The 27,956-nt window shown below is 40.5% G+C and overlaps 3 protein-coding genes and 1 long non-coding RNA gene across 5 annotated transcripts in view; 3 read left to right on the top strand and 1 right to left on the bottom strand.

Moving 5' to 3' along the window:
- Positions 1–4,923: 4,923 nt before the first annotated feature.
- On the bottom strand, positions 4,924–5,453 carry LOC129349421 (uncharacterized). The gene is made up of 2 exons (XR_008602424.1): positions 5,082–5,453; positions 4,924–4,992 (listed from the first exon to the last, which is right to left on the bottom strand). It is a non-coding gene; the product is annotated as an uncharacterized LOC129349421 (long non-coding RNA).
- A 1,063-nt stretch (positions 5,454–6,516) lies between these two features.
- nkd1 (NKD inhibitor of WNT signaling pathway 1) overlaps positions 6,517–27,956 on the top strand; it is a 50,352-nt gene continuing 28,912 nt past the window's right edge. Inside the window, exons 1-3 of one of the 2 annotated variants that reach the window (XM_055015088.1) lie at positions 6,517–6,751; positions 6,861–6,893; positions 7,040–7,179. In XM_055015088.1, the coding sequence (XP_054871063.1) occupies positions 6,727–6,751; positions 6,861–6,893; positions 7,040–7,179 (198 nt within the window). In that variant the 5' untranslated portion in view covers positions 6,517–6,726. The remainder of the gene's footprint in view (positions 6,752–6,860; positions 6,894–7,039; positions 7,180–27,956) is intronic. The other variant, XM_023275821.3, reaches the window with a different exon arrangement.
- On the top strand, positions 14,740–17,064 carry LOC118470697 (intermediate filament protein ifa-1-like). The gene has a single exon (XM_035950753.2). The coding sequence runs from the start codon at positions 15,139–15,141 to the stop codon at positions 16,147–16,149; it is 1,011 nt and encodes a 336-aa protein (XP_035806646.1). The 5' UTR covers positions 14,740–15,138; the 3' UTR covers positions 16,150–17,064.
- On the top strand, positions 17,215–20,673 carry LOC111572274 (intermediate filament protein ifa-1-like). Its single transcript, XM_023275855.3, has one exon. The coding sequence runs from the start codon at positions 18,753–18,755 to the stop codon at positions 19,761–19,763; it is 1,011 nt and encodes a 336-aa protein (XP_023131623.1). The 5' UTR covers positions 17,215–18,752; the 3' UTR covers positions 19,764–20,673.

Genomic DNA, 27,956 nt, shown 5'->3' with positions numbered 1-27,956 from the left:
TCTTTTTTCCCACAGAAAACTTGGTCCTGTGAACCAGTTGGACTCCACTAGTTCCTTTGTCATGACTCCACGCGATGCATGATCAGCGGGATTTTGTTCAGAGGCAACATATTGCCATTGACTTGGTTCGGTACTTGATCTGATGCGCTGTATTCTGTTAGCAACGAATACGTGAAATCGTCTGGCGTCATTGTTGATGTAACCAAGGACAACTTTGGAATCGGTCCAGTAGTATTGCTGAATGTCTTGGATCTCTAACTCTGTTTTGAGAAAGCTAGCAGTCCTTGCAGCTACTACCGCCGCTGAAAGCTCCAATCTTGGAATCGTTGTCACTTTAGTAGGAGCAACTCTTGCTTTCCCCATTACAAGGGCGCAATGTACTTCTCCAGACTTTGTCACAGTTCTTAGGTACGAGCACACGCCGTAACCAGATACACTTGCATCAGAAAAGCTGTGTAGCTCATACTGTTTGTACTTGGTCGAATGTTGATGGGACATAACAACGTGGTATCTTGATAGTGGACAGGTTCTGGAGGTCTCTGAGCCAAGCTTCCCATTGAGGCTTGAGATCTTCTGGAAGTGGCTCGTCCCAGTCCAGTTTATCCTGACACATTCTTTGGAGGATTCTTTTGCCAACGAGAATGAAAGGGGCAACGAATCCAAGTGGATCAAATATTGAGGCCACTGTGGAGAGCACTCCTCTTCTAGTGAAGGGGTTGTTCTTTATGACAACTCTGAAGCGAAATGTGTCTGATGTTACACACCACTGGACCCCTAAGGCCCTTTCCATCTTCGGCTCTCCTAGTGCAAGATCCAGGTCAGTAGCACCTGCTGCACATTCTTCCTTTGGAATAGTATCAAGTACTTCTTTACTGTTGCTAATGAACTTGTGCAGGTGCAGCTTTCCTGTATCACAAAGTTCTCTTGCTTCTTTTACAAGCTGTATAGCTTCTTGTTCTGAGTCGACACTTGCCAAACCATCGTCCACGTAGAAGTTGCGCTGTATGAACTTCACTACGACTTGGCTGAACTTGGTTTCACCTTTGGCGGCTAGATGTTTCAATCCAAAGTTTGCACATCCAGGCGAGGACGCTGCGCCAAACAGGTGGACTCTCATGCGATACACTGATGGTGGCCTTTGCATGTTACCATCCTCCCACCATAGGAATCTGAGGTAATCTTGATCTTGTGAGGCAACATGAAATTGGTGGAACATGCGCTCGACGTCGCACATGATTGCTACTTGTCCTTTCCTGAAGCGACACAGAACTCCTACGAGTGTGTTTGTGAGATCTGGTCCTGACAGGAGATGCTCGTTCAATGATGTATTCTGAAACCTTGCCGAGCAATCGAAGACAACGCGTATCTTATTTGGCTTCTGCGGATGGTAAATGCCATGATGAGGAATATACCATGCTGGGTTGATTACTTAGCTCAGCCTCTGGCACTTTCTCAGCATTGCTTCTCTGTATGATGTCTTGCATAAATGCTACATAGTCTTTGAAGTAGCGCTCATCCTTCCTGAGACGTCTTTCCAAACACTTTAGCCTGTGTTCTGCACAAAGTCTGTTATTTGGTAATTCAGGTCTTTCCTCTTTGAATGGTAGTGGCATTTCAAAGTGGCCATCTTGTTTGTGTTTGATGCCTTCTTTTACTTTGGCCAGAAACAGTAAATCTTCTTGTGACATAGAGTCTTCTTCAATAGTCCTTTCAACAAAGTCCATTTCCAGCACTTTGACTATCTCTGCCGGAGTGATTTCTTTTACTTCGTTTCGACTCACAAAGTGGACTTCAGTTTTGAGGTTATGACTTGTTTCAAGAACTGGTGAGACTTGTTTTACAATGACACGGTGACTTACTCCTATTTCATCTTCATAATCTTCTCCAGTGTCAGTGTAGCCGATGATGCTCCAACCAAGCAGGGATTTCTGTGCAAATGGCTGGTTTCTCTCACCACTGACCACCTCTAGTGGGAGTAAAGCTTGAGGACAATTATATCCAATCAGTAATCCGACTTCACAGTCAAGCTTGGGTGCCATCTCCTTTGATAGATGTTTCAAATGGGACCAATTCTCTGCCGTTTGACTTGTGGGAATATGAGACCTGTTGGCAGGAATGTAGTCTCTAGTATAGGTTGTTGGTAACTTGATTCTCATTTCAGAGTTCATGCCTCTTACTTGTAGGTCCTTTAACTTGTAACTTGACACAATCTTTGTTTTAGATGTCATTGTGGAAATCTTGAGTTTGACTGGCTCAGACTTTGTCCGTAATGTCTCAGCTGTGTCTTTCAGGATGAAAGTGGTGTCGCTTTGAGTGTCGAGCAGGGCATATACAAGCTTCTCTTTATTTGGTTCATCAACAGTTGACACATAAACTGGAATAACTGAGGAAGTACAACCCTTTGACCTTTGTTGCACAACTCTGTTCGATGTAACTTGTGTGGATTCTTGTTCTTGTGTTTCTGACACCTTTTCTGTAGTCATATTTGTCTTTGGTCTTTCTTGATTATCCTTTACTTGTTGTTCTTTATCTCTTTTTTCTCTTTCTTGATGTAGACAAGTTGGATGAGGTTTCTGACATTTGTCACATACACTTCTGGATGTACAGTTCTTTGAGTTGTGACCTGGCTTTAGGCAACCAAAGCATAGTTTTTCTGACTGCACAAACCTTACTCTTTCTTCAACTGACCTTTCCAGTAGCTTTCGACATTTGTGAATTGTGTGTCCTAGTTTCTTACAAAAGAGACATGTAATGTTTGTCTTTTCGTTTGAGCTTGTGCTGAGTGTTTTAGCATTCAGCATGTTGTTTCGTCTTGGCTTGTCCTTGAAAGAATGCTTGTTATCCGGTTCAGTTGGCTTTATTGCGTGCAGTGATGTGATTGGATTGCATGCAATTCTGGCTTCTTTATTCAAGAACTTGACAAAATGAGAGAAATCAGGAAACATTTTTTGTTCATCTTGGAATTCAGTCACTTTTCTGTTCCAACGTGCGCTTAGCCAATCAGGTAGCTTTGCTGCTATTCTCTGATTTTCGACACAGTCGTTCAACACTTGTAAACTTTGAATGTAGAGCATGGCTGATTCAACACTGCTTAGAAAGTCTGCGAACTCACGTAGATCTTTGCTGTCTTTGGTGTTGATTTTAGGCCACGACTGAATCTTGTCACGATATGACTTTCCTATAACAAAAGGATCTCCAAATCTTTCATTGAGTATTTCCCAGGCTGCAGAATATGCAGTGTCTGTTCCAACTAAAAAGTTTCCTTCAATAGCCTTCTTAGCTGAACCTCCAACATACTTTCTTAAGTAGAAGAGCTTTTCTTGTATTGGTAGGTTTTTGCGATCAACTAATGTTTGAAATGACAATTTCCAATCGTTATATTGAAGTGGATCACCTGTGAAGATTGCAGGCTCCGGGATTGGGATTCTGTTTGCAGTGATTGCTTCAGCTAGAGTCTTTACAAGATCAATGGAGGCTGCTTCATTTGCAGTGGAGATAGTTGTTTGAGACACTTGGAGAGGTGCAGTAGGTTGAGTTGTGGCACATTTGGCTTGTGAAGGGATGAATGGTTTTGAGTGTACATTTAGAGTGTTTGTTTGTGGGAGAGAACTGCTTCGTGTTTCCTTAGGTTGGATAACAAGAGGTCTTTCTTCATCCTCACTGCTTAAACTTTCAGCATACACCTTTAATCTTGCTTGTGCTGCATTATGCTTTTGTAGCTCTTTTAATAGTTCCACTTCCTTTCTCTTTTCTTCTAACTTTGTCTTTATTGTGGTGCTCTCTGTTAGAAATTGAGCTCTTTTCTTTGCATCCTCAACTTCAAGCTCTCTTATTTCTTCCTCACATTGATGCTGTGTTTTCATTATTTTAATGACTTCTTCAGTAGCTGCTACTTCAGCTGCAGCTTCTTGTTTTTGTCGCAGTGTTATAGAGGAGTGTTGAGACCTCTTTGACACAGACTTTGACTTGTAGGTAATCCTAGAAGAAGCACTGGACGTACTACTTTCAAACACTGACTCTGAGTCAGGCCAGAGAATGCTATTTGGATCACCATTTTCTTCCAAAAGACACTTAGCCTTTGCTCTAGCCGTTTCACTGATAGCCCAGCACACATCACATTTTCTTCTTATTTCAATATCAGGACTTTCTATCTTTCTGATAGCATCATAGATGGCACAGACATCACTCATCATAGTGTTAATCACACTCACAGTTTCAGGTATTAAATCAAAGTCTTTATGTTTCAACATTCTTTTAAAACCGTTTATTTGGTATTTCCACTTCTTATAAAGACGCTCAAAATCATTTATTAAATCACTTAGCTTTTCTTGTTGCAAGGATTTCCCTTTTTCAGTGAGTGTGCGTACACGCTGACTTCTGCGTACATTTTCTGTCTGTGTGCTTTCAACTGAGGATGAGGGCTGTGGCGTTTCTTCTTCATTTGTCTGCTCTTCTGTATTTTGTTTCCTCATTTTCATCATTTTGTACATCATTATTTGCACTGCTTTCCTCAGTGGTCTGAGTTATAACTTTATCTTCATCTGCCATTTTGCGTTATTTTAGTGCTTGTTTTGTTCATTGACTTGCTTTAATCTCTTTATCCTTGTGATAAGATTTATTCCTTTGCAGAGAAATGCCACGTGTGGGTATTGGAATGCAATTGAATCTTTAATAACAGCTCACAAATACTTGTGCTCCTTCCAAGACACTGACTTTTGTGCTTGCCTTTAAGCCTTTTACTTGTTAGCTTGCTTCTTTACTTGTTCAATGCATTTGTCCAAGCACGTGATACTTTCCTTGCATGTGGTGTAGCATTTCTTGCTAGCAGCTTCGGGTCCCGACCACCTCGTGTTGTCCTTCGCCTTCTCCGGGGCAGTAAGTGTTCTACTATGCCGGCTTGCTCACAAATCGAAGACACAAGGGTTCTTTTCTTTTACTGATGTTTTACTGTGACTTTCTTGAGGCTTTAACATCACAGAGTACACCGTAGAACTGGTGGGGAAAAGTGATGTACATACAATTAGCTTTGCTTCTTTAATACATTGACACAAACATAAACACAAATAATAAAATAAACATACCACTTTGGCCTGCTAAGTGAGCAAACGGTGTGAACTTGGGAAGTTGCTTATTTCTTTTCTTTTATACTTTTATTTAACACTCGGTCGGGAGCCTTGTCTGCCGTGTCGGCTGCTTCTCTTTAGCTTAGCAACAAAACAGGAAGTAACCTGGCCGTGCCCTCTCACATGACTTAGCATTTACAATTTTTATATTAGTTTAAACCCAATTATTATCACTAGTATGCATTACCTTGGCCTAATAAGCACTTTACAATATTAGGAAAATAAAAACAATATTTATACAAATTAACTGCGCACCAAGCAAATTACTTTTAGCATTACCAATGCGACAGCTCCTCCTAGTGGTAAAACGATGAAGTTAACTTTACTTCAGCAGCTGTTACATCTATACACACTTGCTTGGACTATAAGGTAATACTTAAATTTTGATCTTTAGATGGCTGACATGATGGTTTTGTTGGTACCTCGTTGCTTCTAAGAGAGACAACACTGTAAAAATGTCTTGAAGGCTTTCAATCAGATTAACTTAACCTTTCAAGTTTACATGATGTAAATATGAGTTTTGTTAGTGTAAAGTTAATTGGATTTAAAATATAAAATGTTGGAAAAATGTGCCGATCACTTTAGAACATGAAATCATAAGTTCTTAAAACTTGAGGCAATTTTACCTAACACATAGGATCACCTGAAGCGCGCTTAACTCACGTTTATCCAGGCAGCAGGGGAACTTAGTTTTCAACACTGAGTGAACATAAATTGATTTACAGTGAAGAGCGGGTAAAGCTGGAGGAGCTGCGTCAAGTCAAAAAGATAAAGTAACTTAAATACGGAAGTTCTGACATTCATTTTTCACAATGAAAGATGCATGGACATGGGGTGGCAGGAGGGTCGTTTCTGACCAGTTGACTGAATCGTTTCATTCGGTGGTGTAATTGTAGCCCAGATTTACGACGAGTTCAGTTTTTCAAGGTAATTCTCTGTTGACATATTCCTCCTTACAATGTATGCTTAAATGTCATAGTTTAAATGTCATAAAGATTACAGTAATTTCTGGAATATCCAATATCCAATACGTGTACAACATTTCAATATCATGTGCAGTACTTTAAAAAACATGTGCAATATTGTATTTTAAATTGTATTGGAATTTATTACTGTGGTTTAGGCAAATGTATGCTTTTTTTTTTTTTTTACACTTTTATTTGGAATTTCTCGAATTTAGATTTTTATATTTATTCTCTTACTTACTTGTTGGTGGTGGTGAGTGGCAAATCCCTTGTGTGTGCGAGCTCACTTGGCAATAGTGCAATGTAAATTGTCTTTCTGATTGTTTTGCCGGTCTCTGTTCCGTGTGCTTTATTCTGAAGGCGATGGCCGGAACCACACACTCTGTCGTCAACATGCGTCTTGACATCGCTGTACTGCGGATCAAAGGCTGCTCTGGCTGCCAGTCGTACGGTCCTGCACTGAGCGCAGACTGCTTTCCTTCTCCACGGACGCTCCGCTGTCTGGATATCGCAGCCTGCTTCTTATTTAAAAAAACAAACAAACAAACAAACAAACAAAAGATATAAGCAAAAAAAAAATAAAAAATCTCTGGATTATATTCATCTGATGGTTTTCAACTCCAACTCGATGCATAGAAATGGGTAAACTGCACTCGAAACATGGTAAGGCTTCTTATTCCTGCGAGAGAGAGAGAGAGAGAAAAATCACAGCTCGTAGTTGCTGCGATACTTTCGAGTAACACATTCATTGTCTTTCTTTCTGTCTCTGAAGCCGCTATTTGTAAACCGAGGGAGAGTCCCGAAGGTAAGCGCACTTTATTTGCCTCCTCTCCTTCTTCGTGTGTGTGTTTCTGGACATAGTTTGTGAGCAGTTTGCAGCTTCGTTACGGAGTCTTTGAAGGTGGAAAACATGAGCTGTGGTGTGCGGGCTGACGGGGTGGTGTGTTTCAGGAGACAGCTTCGTGGTGAACGCCTGCCTGGCCAGGAAGGGCATCGACGACTGGCTCGTGAAGCAGAAGTACTACTGCACGAGCTCCCGTCTGGAGCAACAGGACTGTCACCACAAGAATAACTGCGGTCTGACCACACGGGTGAGTACCGCTCCGTCCACCGGCTATTTATAGCCAGGCAGCCGTGTGGAAATGCCTGCTAAATTCTTGTTTAACTGTTACCTGCGTGTCTTCACTTGTGCGCATTTTATTTTTTATTTTTATTGTTAGTGCGCTTCGCCTTATCGCCTTATCAACTTGAGGCTAATTTCAGTCTCGTGTCCGACCTCTCAAAGTCTAAACAAACTTCCTCGAAGCCTTGTTTGTGGACAAACTTTTACCAGAGGTGTTCATAGTGACTGACATGTTCCTGAAGTGAGCCATCTCCGTTTAGTGTTGTTTTTGTTTCGCTGTGACAAAAATGTAACAATGAATTGCTTTGCTATAGAGCTCTCTGTAGGGAACAAATGCTTGTATCAGCCTTTGCGCTGATCTTAGGCTCTCTCTCTCTTTTAGTAGGTAACAATAGATCAAGCCTGAGTTGAAAGCATTGCAGTGTGACAGTCTGGTGACAAGTATGGATTGTAAAGGCTGGGGAGAAATGTTGGGAGGTCATGCTTGTTTTGTATTTTGGCAGTGCCGTAAACACTGTGCTGTTGTTGTCAAGTGGGGAAATCCTTTGGAATTGCTTCAGAGGAGCCTTAAGCCTCTTTGGTTAGCGATGCCTTCCTCAAAGGCAGCATGGTTGAGGAACTGGAGCCCATCAAGGCACCAAAAAAAAAAGGGAAAACCAGTTCCTCCACCCACGATCCAGACACTATGAACAGAAATGCATCTATCTATTGAGTACAGCCCAGAATGGAGGATCAACTGCATTTTGAACACACCAGAGGATCTGCTGCTATATGCTGTTGTGATGTTGGGGAGCTTGATTTTCCTTTCAGAATATCTGACAGTTCATTTAAGCACTCATCAGTGACATGTATGTGATTGGTGAAGTAAACAGTCAGTCTTATATTTTCCACTTTGCTGCTCCTGCTCCATTTGCATGCAGACGTTCTTATGTGAAGGTCATCTTATTCCATGCATTTAAACTGATTATTACGCAGGCAAGACACAAATACATTCACTGGATAGGATTCTTGGAGAACTGAGCCTTTGGTTTCAGGAGTTATCAGCATGATGATGCTGTGCAGCAGGTCAGCATAAAAATGAAGGAAGTTCTAAGTAATAAAAGTCTCACTTATGTCAGGTCTAAAGTCCATCATAATTTTTTCTTCTGTCCCAAGGAGTTTTTGATAGCATTGCATTCCATGGTGGATTATTGATTACGGAGTGAAACTGCGCTTAAAGTGTCAGGAGTTTGGCACATACATGGTGTCAAAGGTATTAATCCTGAGGCGTCCAAAGGTATAGTAAACGTTAATATACCAGCAGGATTGCACTCATTGCCAGCTGTGTCTACGGGATGTTTTTTGGGAGTGGCTCTATGAGAAATACCTGAATCCATGTTTCTTTTCTTGAGCACGTAGACACAGCTGCAGCCGAATATCCACTCCACTCACACCATTGCTTATGTGTCGAGTGGTGTCCGTACGCTTTGGGCAATTTAAGCATTTAAAACCACATTATTACCATGCAATTACCATGAATTATTACCACAAAAACAAACATTCATTACTTTGTTCCTCCACATATTCGTGTGCTCCTTTTACCAACAACACTGGTGTGTGTGAAGTTCTGGTCCAGGATGGAAGGGGCCCCTGCCGAAAGGGTTGGATGTTTTTGTACAATTTAGAGTTAACGGAGTTCAGTTTGTATAAATAATTCAAGTCTGGGTGCCTAATGGCTTTTAAAGCTCAGGGGGAAAATGAAGAAAAGAAGAAAGGTGTTTCTACATCAATATTTATTTGGGTGCTTTTCTCTCGTTTTGTGATTATAAAGTGGATTCTAAAAGTGGAGTGTAAGGATTCATTTTAAAGTTTAACGCATTTAAAATGTAATGCATTTGTATGTTTCCTGCTGTTCGGTGTCATGTCAGATAACGGTTTTGTACACATTTATAAAGTCAAGGTTTTATGTTTCTTTTCCTCATCAGTCAGAGGCAGAGGAGTTTACACGCTGTGTTCAGATGAGATGTATCCTTCAGTAGTTTTCTCGAAGCCTTAAAAACTTCACTTTATAGTGCTGTTTTCTACATTTGTCTCTTGTTGTGTAAGCACTTTGTTAAATAAGCTTAATGTTTTATGTGTTAATGTTTCTTCCTGTGATGTTAAGAGGAGTCCTACAAGCAGGTACGAGGTCCCAACCTTTCTAGAACATTTATTGAATAATTCCATGTGTGTCACTAGAAATTCTAAATGATCAAAATGATCTCAAATCTAGAATTATGAATTAATCCTCGAATAGAATCTATTAGTCTTTGGTACAGAAAATGTTCTGCTTATACTTTGCTTTAACTGTATTAGAAGTCTTAACGTTGTCTGAAAAGGAGTTCAAAAGCTCGACCTCATGGAGCTTTCAGACGAAAACAGAAGCTAACCTCTTAGATGAGAAAATGCACGTCTATGCTCTTAGCTTTAAAAGTTGTCTATATTGTATGGAATACCTGGTGAGATAGTTATTTATAGCCGCTGTTCTTTAAGGCCCCCTCCCAGCTGAACCGGGGTCCAGGAGAATGTGGGTCAGGTGTCAACAGCAGGGAGTCCACGCTTGGAATTCTTTTGATCCAATATTTTCCAAAACATATTCACTGTTAGAACAATGCAGATTTTAAAGAAGTCGTTGTTGTGAGGAGCGGCTCACATTAGCGCTTTGTCCTCATTAATCTGTTTGGATTAAATTGTTGTTAAAAATTCACAGCTAGCCTGAAGCATAAAGATCCGCTTGAACACTTAATGATGTTTCCATGCAGGCTCTACACCAGCCCTACTCAATTAGCGGCCCGCGGGCCACATGCGGCCCGAAAGCAACCGTCGAGTGATTGGGACTTGGGTCCGAGAAAAACAGAAAAACATCTTTCAGTAACACTGACAAGTTCTTACAAAAATTCCAACATTATTGCAAACATTGAATGCAACACTTACCGTAACCTAGCAACTAACCCACAATGCATTGTGTTGAGGAGACGCGTTTGAAAAGTTAACATTAGCAGTTCTATACAGGCGAAAATAGCAGCATGTCTTTTTCTATCCTGAAACGACAAATCGGCGAGGAAAACCGTCGGTTTAATCCTGCGTGGACTGACAAGTATTTATTTATTTACCACCAAGTCCGAACGCCAAACCAATGCGTTTACTCTGCAACGAGTGCTTTGCAGCGCTGAAAGATTATCATGTCCCAAGACACCACACTGAAAAACATGCTGCGTTTCGGACAAACTTTCCCGAGGGATGTCATGAGAGAGCGGCTATAATTCAGAGTTTGACTGCATCTTACAACCGGAGCTGTACTACAATGAAGCGGACCTGCACAGCTCAGGAAAGGGCCACGAAAAAGAGGCCGTTCACAGACTCAGAAACTGTGAAGGACTGCATGTTGGCTGTCGTGGATGAAGTTTTAACGGACGATAAAGTTAAGACGAGTGTAACATCTGCTATCAAACAGCTCTGACACGTCAAACATTCTCGCCACAAATGTCTTCGAGACATGGTAAGTGCAACAAAGCAGCGTGCTGTAGCAGACACTAAAGGTAGTTTTATGTATTTATGTGACTATTTTCTGGTCACTTATTAGAAGTTTAATATTTAAGAAATACATTTTGTTTTGACAGTTATTTCACTTAGTTGCACTTTATTACGCACTTTGATGTCAGCTTTATTTCGTTTCAAAGGGATAGTAACTATCACTGTGCCTACTGTTTATTTTTTTGATTATATGCACTGAAGATGTGACTGTCTCAGATGAGACCAAATATGGACAGAGACAAACTCTGTTTTTTGTTATTTCAAAAGAAGAAAAATGTCTCAAGTTCTGAAAAGTTACTGTTAAGCAAGTTACTTTTTAATGCACTTTGAGATGTAACCAAAACAAAAGATGGTGTTTCTAATCGGCACTTAGTTTTTATGTTCATATGCACCTTAACATGTGCTTATATTTACCTATCAAAATGTGTTGAAGTTGTGTGTTTGAAATGTAACATTTAAAGAAGCAGTATTTCAGCACAGGTTTAGTTTAAGTACTGCTCTTCTATTGTGTTTATGTCCTTTTGGATGTGGCAATACGTTTATAAACATCCAGTGTGTTTGTTATCTGATCTGTTTGTGTTTATTTTAAATGGTTAACTTTGCTCACTGTCTGCTAAAAACATCCGGCCCAGCTCATGTTCTTAGTCTGAAAAGCCGGCCCGAGTCAATTTTTAATTGAATAGCCCTGCTCTACACTCATTCATGAGTTTGGCAGTCAGGTGCAGCGCTGGTTGGGCTCAGTGGACAGTGAGTGAGTGGTGTGGGCAGGTGGATCCGTAGGTCTCAACACATGAGATCCAGGTCATGTGAACCTCGGCACACTTTCCCCTAGTGTACTGCATGTTGTCTACACCCACCCATAAATTTGATATGTTATGTGCAGCCTGTAGAATTCAGTTGCTGACAAAGACATTGATAGGGCAGAAGGTTTTCACAACTTAGGACTTGGAAGTTCAAGTTTCTGCGTGGCTGGATTATTAGGTTGCTTCCTTTGGCTCTGATTGTCGCATTTGAAGGACGATTATGCTGATCTATATTAATTGTTTTCCTCACAACTTACTGCTTTCTATTCTTAAAATCCCCCTCCCCCTCTTTTGGTTCTGCCCTCTTCTGCCTCCCTTCCTCCTAACCTCCATCTGTTTGTTGCGTTTACCCTGTGGCCCTGTGTTGGGTGTGGGTGATGAAATGAGACTGCATTTGAAATGGGCCACGCAGGGAGGTGTTTGTAGTGACACTGATGGCTCCTCCTCCTCTGTGAAGCCCTACCCTCTGTGTAGTCAGAAAAGACCCCCTGCACGTCCAGTCTTCCCAAGCTGCTGCTTTTACAAATCCAAAGCTTGGATTCTTTCTTCTTCAACTGAACTTCCGTCAGTTTGTATGGAATGCAGACAAAAAGCAAAGGTACATCTGACGACAGAATGCACTCAAAAGTGAATCACAGTGGAGCTTCTGCCCCCAACCCCCTTGTCTCACAGTTGGTTGCGAGGTCTCTGATTTTTTTGAAGTAGAAAGGGTTTTTTTGGAAATAGGCCTAAAGCTTTTAAACGCATTCCCTCAGCCTCCGAGTCTGATAAAAGACATGGCAGGTCTTGCGCCCCCTTCGTTTTTCGCTTCTGTTGTTGTGCTTTTTCTTTCCTTGTCGTTTTCACAAAGCGAGGGCCCTTGTCTAGAGGCTGAAAGCACCTTTCAAATACAGACTCCTCATCTTCTTTCTCTCCTTCTTTCTGTCTTCTCCCTGTACATTTTCTTTTCCCACCGGCTGGCCTCTTGTGCGTGCTGTGTGACGTATGCCCCTCTCCCACCGGGCTCTACCCCCTCTGTGCTCCCAAGGGACCAAGGGCCTGTTGTTGCTCTTTGAAGAGGCTGGGAGAAAAGTTTGGAGCCACACTCTAAAGAGAAGAAAAGCCCTAGCCTTTGGGAGGAGGGGTAGCACCTGGCCATAGAGGAGCTCTGTGAATTTGTTTTTTATTTTCCCATGAGAAGATGCAGTGGAAGCCTCGGGCTGACATCAACATAGCTCCGGGACTGGGAGGTTTGAGGATGTGGAGGTGGCTTTAATGTCACATCAGGCATCGTATGTCACATAGATTACTAAAAGCTGGAGGAGTTTCTCCTGTGCGACAAAGCAGAGCGGATAACTCTGAGTTGTGTATGGTGGTCTTGGAACAGATTTCTGTGAAAGAATGATAGTGGTTTAGAGTAGGATAAAGCTCTAGTGGCATGCAGAAATTTGATCAGGTTTATCCAACTATTTTATTTTTTGCTTAACTAAAGCATCTCATCCTTCTCTAAATATTTCTCAACTGCTATTGTACATCACATAGCAGTTTTTTAAGAAATGCAGATTTAAGTTTAGTCGCATTGTACAAGTCTTTTAATACTTTACAGGTACAATGTTTTGTTTAAGGTTTGTTAAAGTAATGCCACTGTAGGTGTCATCTAAAATAAAATTGTATATTTGATATACTAATAGTCCAAGGGCTCATTTATGTGCATATCTGTTCATGCGTGTGCATGTAAGTGTGCAGTATGTCTGGAGTCAGCTGTCCGGATGCACTCCAGAGATCAAAGGCTTCTACAGGAATGTGCTCTGAATCTCAGGGGATTAGCAGCTGAGATTGTGCTTTGTTTCCCCGAATATATGCTCTGTTTGGAGCAACGGATAGCTGTTGATCAAAGTGTCTCTCTGGCTGGTGGGTTTTGTTCAACACTTGAGGCTGGCATTTATTTCAGAACTCTGAAGAATAGATAGTTTTGGAGGATGATCTGCTCTGTAGTTTTTCTTTGTTTTAAACCTGGATTGGAGTGAAATTGCTTGCAATTGATTAGCAGAAATTGTATAAATAGTGTGATACTCTGAGCAGTGAATCTGTCTAAATATAGAATATATCTAACTGACATAATTATCATTGCTGTAATGCTCCTATATCTTTTGACATAACCTTTGATGTGTGTATATGCCTCAGACACACTAATGGCATCATAAACATTTTCCTCCTCACTTTTAACAGGAAAATTGAATTTGAAAGGAGATCAAATGAATGTCAGATATTTTAGTTTACCAGTAAGTGCAAGTTTCATGCAGTCAATATGGTAGATCAAAGACTTGATGTAACCAGGTTTGCAAAATTTTGAAGTGTCAGTAGAACAGAAAGCAGTGGTCATACTTGATGAGTTTGACTTTTCATATAGTAGATTTCTCGAATGTACCATTCAGTTATTCTGAACTTTGCATTTTTTCTACTTTTAAAATATTATTGATGTAATAGTGCTGAAATATGTACTGAAAAAAATCTCCAAAACATAAGTGTAGCAGCACTCTGCCCTAGTTCAACATTTGATAAGTGCTATGAAGTGCACAATGTGTGTGTGAGTCTGGGAGAAACCCTAGGTGACTGGGGCCCCTGTGGTGATTCTGGGCTTTCTGTGGGAGCTCAGTGCCCATTTTAATCACCCACTTAAGGACAAGATGTTTAAGCTCCTCATCAGGAAGGAATGACGGTTTGTAGTTGGCTTCAGAGAAGGAGCTTCCCGAACCTGAAAACACAATAATATTAATAACAATCATGTAACGGTGAACTTTCCCCACTGTAGGATCAAAAAAAGCTTATCTTATCTTATCTTAATGAATTTGTATAGCATCGTTCAAAACAAGTTTAAAGTGCTACACAAACACAAAAATAGACAAGTTAAAAAATAGAAAAAAGAGTAATACATGGAAGAGATACATAAATGAAACAAAAAAGCATTTTTTTAGCCGATGTATTGTCAGAAATTAAAAAAAAACAAACAAACTATAATTTGTGGGATTAGAGGTGGTACAAACTCAAAGAAAAACCATCAAAATAAAATGAAGGCGATATAAATGGCAGGATTCAGCCTGCTTGGCAGGCTGAATCCTGCCTTCACCTTCAAGTCAGCTGGGACAGGGTCCAGCCCCCCACGAACCTACAGCAGATAAAGGGCTGTATAGAAAGTAGTAAATGAGGGTCACTGTGGACTCCTCTGCAGTTGTCTACGTGATCGTTGCATAGATGAGTTGGAAGTGGACTGGATGAAATGTGGCCATTGTGTTCTACAGTGGATCTTGGATCCACTGAGGAGCCAAGTTCTACTGTGGGTGGAGCCTGACTGTGGGCGGAGCCTGTTGAAGTGGCAATCAAGTATGTGATGACATCAAGTATGACATCACAATGAAAAATCTATGATGTCAGAATGATGTCACATTCAGAGTGTATAAATAGGCCAGATCTCAGCTTCGCTTCATTCCAAGTTTGCTGGACATTTCTTCAGTGCTGTGCGGAAGCAGCATTACAGTAGGAATATACAATTTCATCTCCACCACCACGAAACATTGAGAAGAAATCAATCTACCATGTCTGACCAGGCTCTCACTACTACCAGTCTCACTACTGAAGTGGCTCAATTTCAGTCTATGTATGCCAAAAAACAGGCTGAGATTGAACAGCTGAGGGAAAGAGTTTGTCAGCTCGAGGATCAACTGGAAGATGCTCAAGACCAAACTGAAAAAAATCAGCTGTTGCAAAAAGTTGCTGAACTTGAGCACGTGATCAAAACACTGAGGCTCCAGAACCAAAACCTTTTGGTTGAACTGGAGGATCTGCGGGAGGATAAGGACTCTCTGACTGAACAGAAAGACAGCATCAGTGCTGAGTTAAAACAAGCAAAATCTCAGAAGGACACAAAGAAAGCACTAATTGAACAGCTGCAGGAAGAAATTCAGGCTCTGGAAGAAAATGAAAAAGTCCTCACTGAGAAGAACAAAACCCTCAGTGCTCAAGCGGCCCAGCTTGAATATCTGACAGAACAGAAACACAGACAGATCTCAAGTCTGGAAGAAGAAATATCTCTCTTCAAGGTGCAACTGAAAGAGGTTCAGTATGCACACAAAAGGCTGACCAAGGCGGAATCACTGATGGAGGCAGAGCTGGAAAAGCTCAGAAGAACAGTGCATGACCTTCGTGAGAAGGAAGCCTTCCTGAGCGAGCAGAACAGTCGGCTTGCCGAGGAGTTGTCCGCAGTTGTGAGCCAGAGAGACAATCAGAAGGGAGAAAATCGACGTTTGAAGATGGCTGTTGAAAATCTTCAGCTCCAAGTGGCAGAAGCTATGCATGTCATTCGGACTCATGAAGAAACTATAACACAGCTCAAAAAAAAAATATTGACTGGTGCAGAGAATTTTACTCCTGCTCCAATTAAGGCAGGATTTTGGAAACGCTGTTGCCAAGGCCTTTTAAAAGTGGCCTGGCAGGTTGGCAGCACCTGTGTGGGCCTTCTGCTGGCATCAGCAGTTGTCAGTTACGCCACTGATTTATGTAGCTGTGCCTCCGCAGAGCTCCATTACGCTGACATACCGCCATTTTAAATATTTCATATAATAATAATAATAATATATTATTTCATATATAATAATAATAATAATAATAATAATAATAATAATAATATTTTTAGTAATTAGCAATATAATCAATTCATATATAATATAAAAATATTTTACACTAAAATAATAAAATTAAAAAAAAAAAAAAAAAAAATCCCAAATCTCTCCATGGTGTGTATTCCAACAAAATCAATATTTGTACATGTGGCTTGTGAGAATTTAAGTTTGTCCAGCATGTTTGAGGAAATTCATAAACAATTTTTGCAGGACAGGAGGATAAAGGCCAATTTATGGTTTTCGAGTCCGTGTCTCTGAAAGAATGACATAAATTCTGTCCTTCACAAAGTTCTTGAGGGTCCTCATGGATCCTCCGTTCATGCAGAAGCCTAAAGCTTGTGGTAATCGTGCGCCTATTGTAGTATGAACACAACTGCGTGCACGTCTGCTTTCAGACTCTACATTTGTCATGTGGAAACCATGAATTGGCTTTAATCATATTTAGCCAAAACTCTCCTCTGCTGTGAACTGAATTTCCTCTCACTTCATGTCAGAATTCTCTCTCCTACTGTTTGTTTGTTTTATTAAGCTCCCCTATTAGCTTTTGCAAGGCAGCAGCTATTCTTCCTGGGGTCTTCATAATTTCATTTGTGACAACACCAAAATGCAACATGTACACATAATGCATACAAATCAGAATTACAGAATACATAAACAATACATACAAGAATACAGATATACAATACAAAAGACATACATGTACACAACTCATACTAAACCAAAAAGCATACAACACACAAAAAAAAACTATAATTTGTGGGATTAGAGGTGGTACAAACTCAAAGAAAAACCATCAAAATAAAATGAAGGCGATATAAATGGCATAAATAAATGTTTTTTTTTCACATTTAGAAAAATCTTAATTTTATCTCGGTTTTCTCTTGTGAAAGAATAGTCGCATCGGGTATAATTTCTCTGGCATTCTTTTAGAAAGAAATAAAAACTAAAAAATTAAAAATGCCATTTTCATTTGAGGTTATTACATCATATAATGTTGTTATTGTTATTACAGGACATAAGATAATTGATTGAGGGTGTTTTAATGTAGCCTGGTGCAGTGGCTGTTGTTTTTGTTTGAACTGTTCTGTGCCAACTGTGACCTCACAGTGATTAGAAGGGTTTTTGTAAGCTCATGAGAGAGGCAAGGAAATCAGACAGGAAGAGCAACAGAACAAACCAACTTTTGGTAATTTATATGTGACAGTAAACGCAAGATACATAGCAAGATAACTTCTTTCTGCGTGGTGGTGACTGCATGTGTCAGTGGAGGGGGAACTTTTTGAGCCACAGAAAATTCAAGACCTCAAGGTAGAATTGAATGGGGTAAAGGCCACAAAGGACTACTAGAAACAACAATGCTGAAGTTAAGAGGATGAGCTCCAGAGACATAAGGGCCTTCTGGAGATTACACCTGAGCAACTGAGACATGAGAGCTCCTTGGAGATTCCAGCTGCAGGACTTTAACGGTTGGACCATTGACATGAAATCCTCTTACAAAATCAGCAGCTGGAGACACCCACCACTGAAAGTTGTGGATTAAGTGTAGTCAAAGCCTACTTACAGTCTCTTTCAGTAATATGATGTGTATTCTGTTGGCAGCATTGATGCTAAACCCAGCTGCTGCATCAGGGACAGTACTTATCTGCTACACTTGAAACTCACAGCACCTCTTCCACTTCTAAACAAGTACGGATGATGAACTCAGTCTGCAGACATGCAGGCTGAATGTGAGTGAAAATGAGTGTGAATGATGACCTCTCACATAATACGAATTGTTCTCCAGCGTCCTCCCACAGTCCTAAGATATGGTGAGGTTAAAAATCGATTTTAAATTGTTTGTAGGTGTGAATTGTGTAGGTATTGTTATTACAGGACATAAGATAATGTGACAGTGCTTGGTTGTCTGTCTCTATGAGGCCCTGTGATAGACTGGCAACCTGTCCAGGCTGAATCCTGCCTTCACCTTCAAGTCAGCTGGGACAGGGTCCAGCCCCCCACGAACCTACAGCAGATAAAGGGCTGTATAGATTGTTTAGAAGATGTTTTAGGAATTCTCTCTCTCTACATATATTTTATACTGGTATTTTAGGACAGAAGCAAGGGTAAGTATGGCATCATTTTCATCATCTATCCAAGTAAATGAGGGTCACTGTGGACTCCTCTGCAGTTGTCTACGTGATCGTTGCATAGATGAGTTGGAAGTGGACTGGATGAAATGTGGCCATTGTGTTCTACAGTGGATCTTGGATCCACTGAGGAGCCAAGGTCTACTGTGGGTGGAGCCTGACTGTGGGCGGAGCCTGTTGAAGTGGCAATCAAGTATGTGATGACATCAAGTATGACATCACAATGAAAAATCTATGATGTCAGAATGATGTCACATTCAGAGTGTATAAATAGGCCAGATCTCAGCTTCGCTTCATTCCAAGTTTGCTGGACATTTCTTCAGTGCTGTGCGGAAGCAGCATTACAGTAGGAATATACAATTTCATCTCCACCACCACGAAACATTGAGAAGAAATCAATCTACCATGTCTGACCAGGCTCTCACTACTACCAGTCTCACTACTGAAGTGGCTCAATTTCAGTCTATGTATGCCAAAAAACAGGCTGAGATTGAACAGCTGAGGGAAAGAGTTTGTCAGCTCGAGGATCAACTGGAAGATGCTCAAGACCAAACTGAAAAAAATCAGCTGTTGCAAAAAGTTGCTGAACTTGAGCACGTGATCAAAACACTGAGGCTCCAGAACCAAAACCTTTTGGTTGAACTGGAGGATCTGCGGGAGGATAAGGACTCTCTGACTGAACAGAAAGACAGCATCAGTGCTGAGTTAAAACAAGCAAAATCTCAGAAGGACACAAAGAAAGCACTAATTGAACAGCTGCAGGAAGAAATTCAGGCTCTGGAAGAAAATGAAAAAGTCCTCACTGAGAAGAACAAAACCCTCAGTGCTCAAGCGGCCCAGCTTGAATATCTGACAGAACAGAAACACAGACAGATCTCAAGTCTGGAAGAAGAAATATCTCTCTTCAAGGTGCAACTGAAAGAGGTTCAGTATGCACACAAAAGGCTGACCAAGGCGGAATCACTGATGGAGGCAGAGCTGGAAAAGCTCAGAAGAACAGTGCATGACCTTCGTGAGAAGGAAGCCTTCCTGAGCGAGCAGAACAGTCGGCTTGCCGAGGAGTTGTCCGCAGTTGTGAGCCAGAGAGACAATCAGAAGGGAGAAAATCGACGTTTGAAGATGGCTGTTGAAAATCTTCAGCTCCAAGTGGCAGAAGCTATGCATGTCATTCGGACTCATGAAGAAACTATAACACAGCTCAAAAAAAAAATATTGACTGGTGCAGAGAATTTTACTCCTGCTCCAATTAAGGCAGGATTTTGGAAACGCTGTTGCCAAGGCCTTTTAAAAGTGGCCTGGCAGGTTGGCAGCACCTGTGTGGGCCTTCTGCTGGCATCAGCAGTTGTCAGTTACGCCACTGATTTATGTAGCTGTGCCTCCGCAGAGCTCCATTACGCTGACATACCGCCATTTTAAATATTTCATATAATAATAATAATAATATATTATTTCATATATAATAATAATAATAATAATAATAATAATAATATTTTTAGTAATTAGCAATATAATCAATTCATATATAATATAAAAATATTTTACACTAAAATAATAAAATTAAAAAAAAAAAAAAAAAAAAATCCCAAATCTCTCCATGGTGTGTATTCCAACAAAATCAATATTTGTACATGTGGCTTGTGAGAATTTAAGTTTGTCCAGCATGTTTGAGGAAATTCATAAACAATTTTTGCAGGACAGGAGGATAAAGGCCAATTTATGGTTTTCGAGTCCGTGTCTCTGAAAGAATGACATAAATTCTGTCCTTCACAAAGTTCTTGAGGGTCCTCATGGATCCTCCGTTCATGCAGAAGCCTAAAGCTTGTGGTAATCGTGCGCCTATTGTAGTATGAACACAACTGCGTGCACGTCTGCTTTCAGACTCTACATTTGTCATGTGGAAACCATGAATTGGCTTTAATCATATTTAGCCAAAACTCTCCTCTGCTGTGAACTGAATTTCCTCTCACTTCATGTCAGAATTCTCTCTCCTACTGTTTGTTTGTTTTATTAAGCTCCCCTATTAGCTTTTGCAAGGCAGCAGCTATTCTTCCTGGGGTCTTCATAATTTCATTTGTGACAACACCAAAATGCAACATGTACACATAATGCATACAAATCAGAATTACAGAATACATAAACAATACATACAAGAATACAGATATACAATACAAAAGACATACATGTACACAACTCATACTAAACCAAAAAGCATACAACACACAAAAAAAAACTATAATTTGTGGGATTAGAGGTGGTACAAACTCAAAGAAAAACCATCAAAATAAAATGAAGGCGATATAAATGGCATAAATAAATGTTTTTTTTTCACATTTAGAAAAATCTTAATTTTATCTCGGTTTTCTCTTGTGAAAGAATAGTCGCATCGGGTATAATTTCTCTGGCATTCTTTTAGAAAGAAATAAAAACTAAAAAATTAAAAATGCCATTTTCATTTGAGGTTATTACATCATATAATGTTGTTATTGTTATTACAGGACATAAGATAATTGATTGAGGGTGTTTTAATGTAGCCTGGTGCAGTGGCTGTTGTTTTTGTTTGAACTGTTCTGTGCCAACTGTGACCTCACAGTGATTAGAAGGGTTTTTGTAAGCTCATGAGAGAGGCAAGGAAATCAGACAGGAAGAGCAACAGAACAAACCAACTTTTGGTAATTTATATGTGACAGTAAACGCAAGATACATAGCAAGATAACTTCTTTCTGCGTGGTGGTGACTGCATGTGTCAGTGGAGGGGGAACTTTTTGAGCCACAGAAAATTCAAGACCTCAAGGTAGAATTGAATGGGGTAAAGGCCACAAAGGACTACTAGAAACAACAATGCTGAAGTTAAGAGGATGAGCTCCAGAGACATAAGGGCCTTCTGGAGATTACACCTGAGCAACTGAGACATGAGAGCTCCTTGGAGATTCCAGCTGCAGGACTTTAACGGTTGGACCATTGACATGAAATCCTCTTACAAAATCAGCAGCTGGAGACACCCACCACTGAAAGTTGTGGATTAAGTGTAGTCAAAGCCTACTTACAGTCTCTTTCAGTAATATGATGTGTATTCTGTTGGCAGCATTGATGCTAAACCCAGCTGCTGCATCAGGGACAGTACTTATCTGCTACACTTGAAACTCACAGCACCTCTTCCACTTCTAAACAAGTACGGATGATGAACTCAGTCTGCAGACATGCAGGCTGAATGTGAGTGAAAATGAGTGTGAATGATGACCTCTCACATAATACGAATTGTTCTCCAGCGTCCTCCCACAGTCCTAAGATATGGTGAGGTTAAAAATCGATTTTAAATTGTTTGTAGGTGTGAATTGTGTAGGTATTGTTATTACAGGACATAAGATAATGTGACAGTGCTTGGTTGTCTGTCTCTATGAGGCCCTGTGATAGACTGGCAACCTGTCCAGGCTGAATCCTGCCTTCACCTTCAAGTCAGCTGGGACAGGGTCCAGCCCCCCACGAACCTACAGCAGATAAAGGGCTGTATAGATTGTTTAGAAGATGTTTTAGGAATTCTCTCTCTCTACATATATTTTATACTGGTACTTTAGGACAGAAGCAAGGGTAAGTATGGCATCATTTTCATCATCTATCCAAGTAAATGAGGGTCACTGTGGACTCCTCTGCAGTTGTCTACGTGATCGTTGCATAGATGAGTTGGAAGTGGACTGGATGAAATGTGGCCATTGTGTTCTACAGTGGATCTTGGATCCACTGAGGAGCCAAGGTCTACTGTGGGTGGAGCCTGACTGTGGGCGGAGCCTGTTGAAGTGGCAATCAAGTATGTGATGACATCAAGTATGACATCACAATGAAAAATCTATGATGTCAGAATGATGTCACATTCAGAGTGTATAAATAGGCCAGATCTCAGCTTCGCTTCATTCCAAGTTTGCTGGACATTTCTTCAGTGCTGTGCGGAAGCAGCATTACAGTAGGAATATACAATTTCATCTCCACCACCACGAAACATTGAGAAGAAATCAATCTACCATGTCTGACCAGCCTCTCACTACTACCAGTCTCACTACTGAAGTGGCTCAATTTCAGTCTATGTATGCCAAAAAACAGGCTGAGATTGAACAGCTGAGGGAAAGAGTTTGTCAGCTCGAGGATCAACTGGAAGATGCTCAAGACCAAACTGAAAAAAAATCAGCTGTTGCAAAAAGTTGCTGAACTTGAGCACGTGATCAAAACACTGAGGCTCCAGAACCAAAACCTTTTGGTTGAACTGGAGGATCTGCGGGAGGATAAGGACTCTCTGACTGAACAGAAAGACAGCATCAGTGCTGAGTTAAAACAAGCAAAATCTCAGAAGGACACAAAGAAAGCACTAATTGAACAGCTGCAGGAAGAAATTCAGGCTCTGGAAGAAAATGAAAAAGTCCTCACTGAGAAGAACAAAACCCTCAGTGCTCAAGCGGCCCAGCTTGAATATCTGACAGAACAGAAACACAGACAGATCTCAAGTCTGGAAGAAGAAATATCTCTCTTCAAGGTGCAACTGAAAGAGGTTCAGTATGCACACAAAAGGCTGACCAAGGCGGAATCACTGATGGAGGCAGAGCTGGAAAAGCTCAGAAGAACAGTGCATGACCTTCGTGAGAAGGAAGCCTTCCTGAGCGAGCAGAACAGTTGGCTTGCCGAGGAGTTGTCCGCAGTTGTGAGCCAGAGAGACAATCAGAAGGGAGAAAATCGACGTTTGAAGATGGCTGTTGAAAATCTTCAGCTCCAAGTGGCAGAAGCTATGCATGTCATTCGGACTCATGAAGAAACTATAACACAGCTCAAAAAAAAAATATTGACTGGTGCAGAGAATTTTACTCCTGCTCCAATTAAGGCAGGATTTTGGAAACGCTGTTGCCAAGGCCTTTTAAAAGTGGCCTGGCAGGTTGGCAGCACCTGTGTGGGCCTTCTGCTGGCATCAGCAGTTGTCAGTTACGCCACTGATTTATGTAGCGGTGCCTCCGCAGAGCTCCATTACACTGACATACCGCCATTTTAAATATTTCATATAATAATAATAATAATATATTATTTCATATATAATAATAATAATAATAATAATAATATTTTTAGTAATTAGCAATATAATCAATTCATATATAATATAAAAATATTTTACACTAAAATAATAAAATTAAAAAAAAAAAAAAAAAAAAATCCCAAATCTCTCCATGGTGTGTATTCCAACAAAATCAATATTTGTACATGTGGCTTGTGAGAATTTAAGTTTGTCCAGCATGTTTGAGGAAATTCATAAACAATTTTTGCAGGACAGGAGGATAAAGGCCAATTTATGGTTTTCGAGTCCGTGTCTCTGAAAGAATGACATAAATTCTGTCCTTCACAAAGTTCTTGAGGGTCCTCATGGATCCTCCGTTCATGCAGAAGCCTAAAGCTTGTGGTAATCGTGCGCCTATTGTAGTATGAACACAACTGCGTGCACGTCTGCTTTCAGACTCTACATTTGTCATGTGGAAACCATGAATTGGCTTTAATCATATTTAGCCAAAACTCTCCTCTGCTGTGAACTGAATTTCCTCTCACTTCATGTCAGAATTCTCTCTCCTACTGTTTGTTTGTTTTATTAAGCTCCCCTATTAGCTTTTGCAAGGCAGCAGCTATTCTTCCTGGGGTCTTCATAATTTCATTTGTGACAACACCAAAATGCAACATGTACACATAATGCATACAAATCAGAATTACAGAATACATAAACAATACATACAAGAATACAGATATACAATACAAAAGACATACATGTACACAACTCATACTAAACCAAAAAGCATACAACACACAAAAAAAAACTATAATTTGTGGGATTAGAGGTGGTACAAACTCAAAGAAAAACCATCAAAATAAAATGAAGGCGATATAAATGGCATAAATAAATGTTTTTTTTTCACATTTAGAAAAATCTTAATTTTATCTCGGTTTTCTCTTGTGAAAGAATAGTCGCATCGGGTATAATTTCTCTGGCATTCTTTTAGAAAGAAATAAAAACTAAAAAATTAAAAATGCCATTTTCATTTGAGGTTATTACATCATATAATGTTGTTATTGTTATTACAGGACATAAGATAATTGATTGAGGGTGTTTTAATGTAGCCTGGTGCAGTGGCTGTTGTTTTTGTTTGAACTGTTCTGTGCCAACTGTGACCTCACAGTGATTAGAAGGGTTTTTGTAAGCTCATGAGAGAGGCAAGGAAATCAGACAGGAAGAGCAACAGAACAAACCAACTTTTGGTAATTTATATGTGACAGTAAACGCAAGATACATAGCAAGATAACTTCTTTCTGCGTGGTGGTGACTGCATGTGTCAGTGGAGGGGGAACTTTTTGAGCCACAGAAAATTCAAGACCTCAAAGTAGAACTGAATGGGGTAAAGGCCACAAAGGACTACTAGAAACAACAATGCTGAAGTTCAGAGGATGAGCTCCAGAGACATAAGGGCCTTCTGGAGATTACACCTGAGCAACTGAGACATGAGAGCTCCTTGGAGATTCCAGCTGCAGGACTTTAACGGTTGGACCATTGACATGAAATCCTCTTACAAAATCAGCAGCTGGAGACACCCACCACTGAAAGTTGTGGATTAAGTGTAGTCAAAGCCTACTTACAGTCTCTTTCAGTAATATGATGTGTATTCTGTTGGCAGCATTGATGCTAAACCCAGCTGCTGCATCAGGGACAGTACTTATCTGCTACACTTGAAACTCACAGCACCTCTTCCACTTCTAAACAAGTACGGATGATGAACTCAGTCTGCAGACATGCAGGCTGAATGTGAGTGAAAATGAGTGTGAATGATGACCTCTCACATAATACGAATTGTTCTCCAGCGTCCTCCCACAGTCCTAAGATATGGTGAGGTTAAAAATCGATTTTAAATTGTTTGTAGGTGTGAATTGTGTAGGTATTGTTATTACAGGACATAAGATAATGTGACAGTGCTTGGTTGTCTGTCTCTATGAGGGCCCTGTGATAGACTGGCAACCTGTCCAGGCTGAATCCTGCCTTCACCTTCAAGTCAGCTGGGACAGGGTCCAGCCCCCCACGAACCTACAGCAGATAAAGGGCTGTATAGATTGTTTAGAAGATGTTTTAGGAATTCTCTCTCTCTACATATATTTTATACTGGTATTTTAGGACAGAAGCAAGGGTAAGTATGGCATCATTTTCATCATCTATCCAAGTAAATGAGGGTCACTGTGGACTCCTCTGCAGTTGTCTACGTGATCGTTGCATAGATGAGTTGGAAGTGGACTGGATGAAATGTGGCCATTGTGTTCTACAGTGGATCTTGGATCCACTGAGGAGCCAAGGTCTACTGTGGGTGGAGCCTGACTGTGGGCGGAGCCTGTTGAAGTGGCAATCAAGTATGTGATGACATCAAGTATGACATCACAATGAAAAATCTATGATGTCAGAATGATGTCACATTCAGAGTGTATAAATAGGCCAGATCTCAGCTTCGCTTCATTCCAAGTTTGCTGGACATTTCTTCAGTGCTGTGCGGAAGCAGCATTACAGTAGGAATATACAATTTCATCTCCACCACCACGAAACATTGAGAAGAAATCAATCTACCATGTCTGACCAGGCTCTCACTACTACCAGTCTCACTACTGAAGTGGCTCAATTTCAGTCTATGTATGCCAAAAAACAGGCTGAGATTGAACAGCTGAGGGAAAGAGTTTGTCAGCTCGAGGATCAACTGGAAGATGCTCAAGACCAAACTGAAAAAAATCAGCTGTTGCAAAAAGTTGCTGAACTTGAGCACGTGATCAAAACACTGAGGCTCCAGAACCAAAACCTTTTGGTTGAACTGGAGGATCTGCGGGAGGATAAGGACTCTCTGACTGAACAGAAAGACAGCATCAGTGCTGAGTTAAAACAAGCAAAATCTCAGAAGGACACAAAGAAAGCACTAATTGAACAGCTGCAGGAAGAAATTCAGGCTCTGGAAGAAAATGAAAAAGTCCTCACTGAGAAGAACAAAACCCTCAGTGCTCAAGCGGCCCCAGCTTGAATATCTGACAGAACAGAAACACAGACAGATCTCAAGTCTGGAAGAAGAAATATCTCTCTTCAAGGTGCAACTGAAAGAGGTTCAGTATGCACACAAAAGGCTGACCAAGGCGGAATCACTGATGGAGGCAGAGCTGGAAAAGCTCAGAAGAACAGTGCATGACCTTCGTGAGAAGGAAGCCTTCCTGAGTGAGCAGAACAGTTGGCTTGCCGAGGAGTTGTCCGCAGTTGTGAGCCAGAGAGACAATCAGAAGGGAGAAAATCGACGTTTGAAGATGGCTGTTGAAAATCTTCAGCTCCAAGTGGCAGAAGCTATGCATGTCATTCGGACTCATGAAGAAACTATAACACAGCTCAAAAAAAAAATATTGACTGGTGCAGAGAATTTTACTCCTGCTCCAATTAAGGCAGGATTTTGGAAACGCTGTTGCCAAGGCCTTTTAAAAGTGGCCTGGCAGGTTGGCAGCACCTGTGTGGGCCTTCTGCTGGCATCAGCAGTTGTCAGTTACGCCACTGATTTATGTAGCGGTGCCTCCGCAGAGCTCCATTACACTGACATACCGCCATTTTAAATATTTCATATAATAATAATAATAATATATTATTTCATATATAATAATAATAATAATTTAATAATATTTATAGTAATTAGTAATATAATCAATTCATATATAATATAAAAATATTTTACACTAAAATAATAAAATTTAAAAAAAAAAAAAAAAATCCCAAATCTCTCCATGGTGTGTATTCCAACAAAATCAATATTTGTACATGTGGCTTGTGAGAATTTAAGTTTGTCCAGCATGTTTGAGGAAATTCATAAACAATTTTTGCAGGACAGGAGGATAAAGGCCAATTTATGGTTTTCGAGTCCGTGTCTCTGAAAGAATGACAGAAGAAGCTACTTCATTGGTGTCCTGTGTTTTGTCAGAGACGTGTGTTTTTAGGCACTAGTTTTGTTTAGTTTGTTCTCTGCACTATTCGCTTGTATTAGTTTGTGTTGTTTGTGTTGGGTGTTGCTATTGTGTTTAGGTTTGGCTAGGGAGTTTAGTTGTTTTGTGTTTAGCTAGATTAGAAACTGTTAGCTTTTGTTTGGTTTTATTTTGTTCTTTGATTTAGCAACATCCATCAGTCTTGTTTTTCTTGTTGGATCATTTTATGTCAAACTTGTCACTGAGCAATAAATTGCTTTTCTAAATCAACTACATCTGGTTATTTTTGTTTCTTCCAGCTGACCCTAGCGGTCGGGTCCTAACATTTGCTTATTAATCAGGTGGCCTTCCTGTCTGCAATGATCAATCAACTGTCCTCTGCTTAGGACCCCAAAAGCCCCTAGCCTCCTGTTTCTCCTCCAGGGCCACCTGATCCATATTATGTTTTTCCCCATGTAGATGTGGATTCTTTAATTTGTCTATATGGAGGATGGAAGAAGGCTCAATACAAAGACTCAAAAATGCAGCTGTGTATTTGAGCTTTTACATATCTGTGGAGATATGTAAATGCCCTGACTCATTGCCTGAGTTCATTTTGGACTTTCTTGACAAGCT

Source organism: Amphiprion ocellaris, chromosome 1, assembly GCF_022539595.1.
Source record: "Amphiprion ocellaris isolate individual 3 ecotype Okinawa chromosome 1, ASM2253959v1, whole genome shotgun sequence".
NCBI lineage: Eukaryota > Metazoa > Chordata > Actinopteri > Pomacentridae > Amphiprion > Amphiprion ocellaris.
Note: the sequence above shows the minus strand (reverse complement) of the source record. Positions and strands in the feature narration are given on the sequence as shown.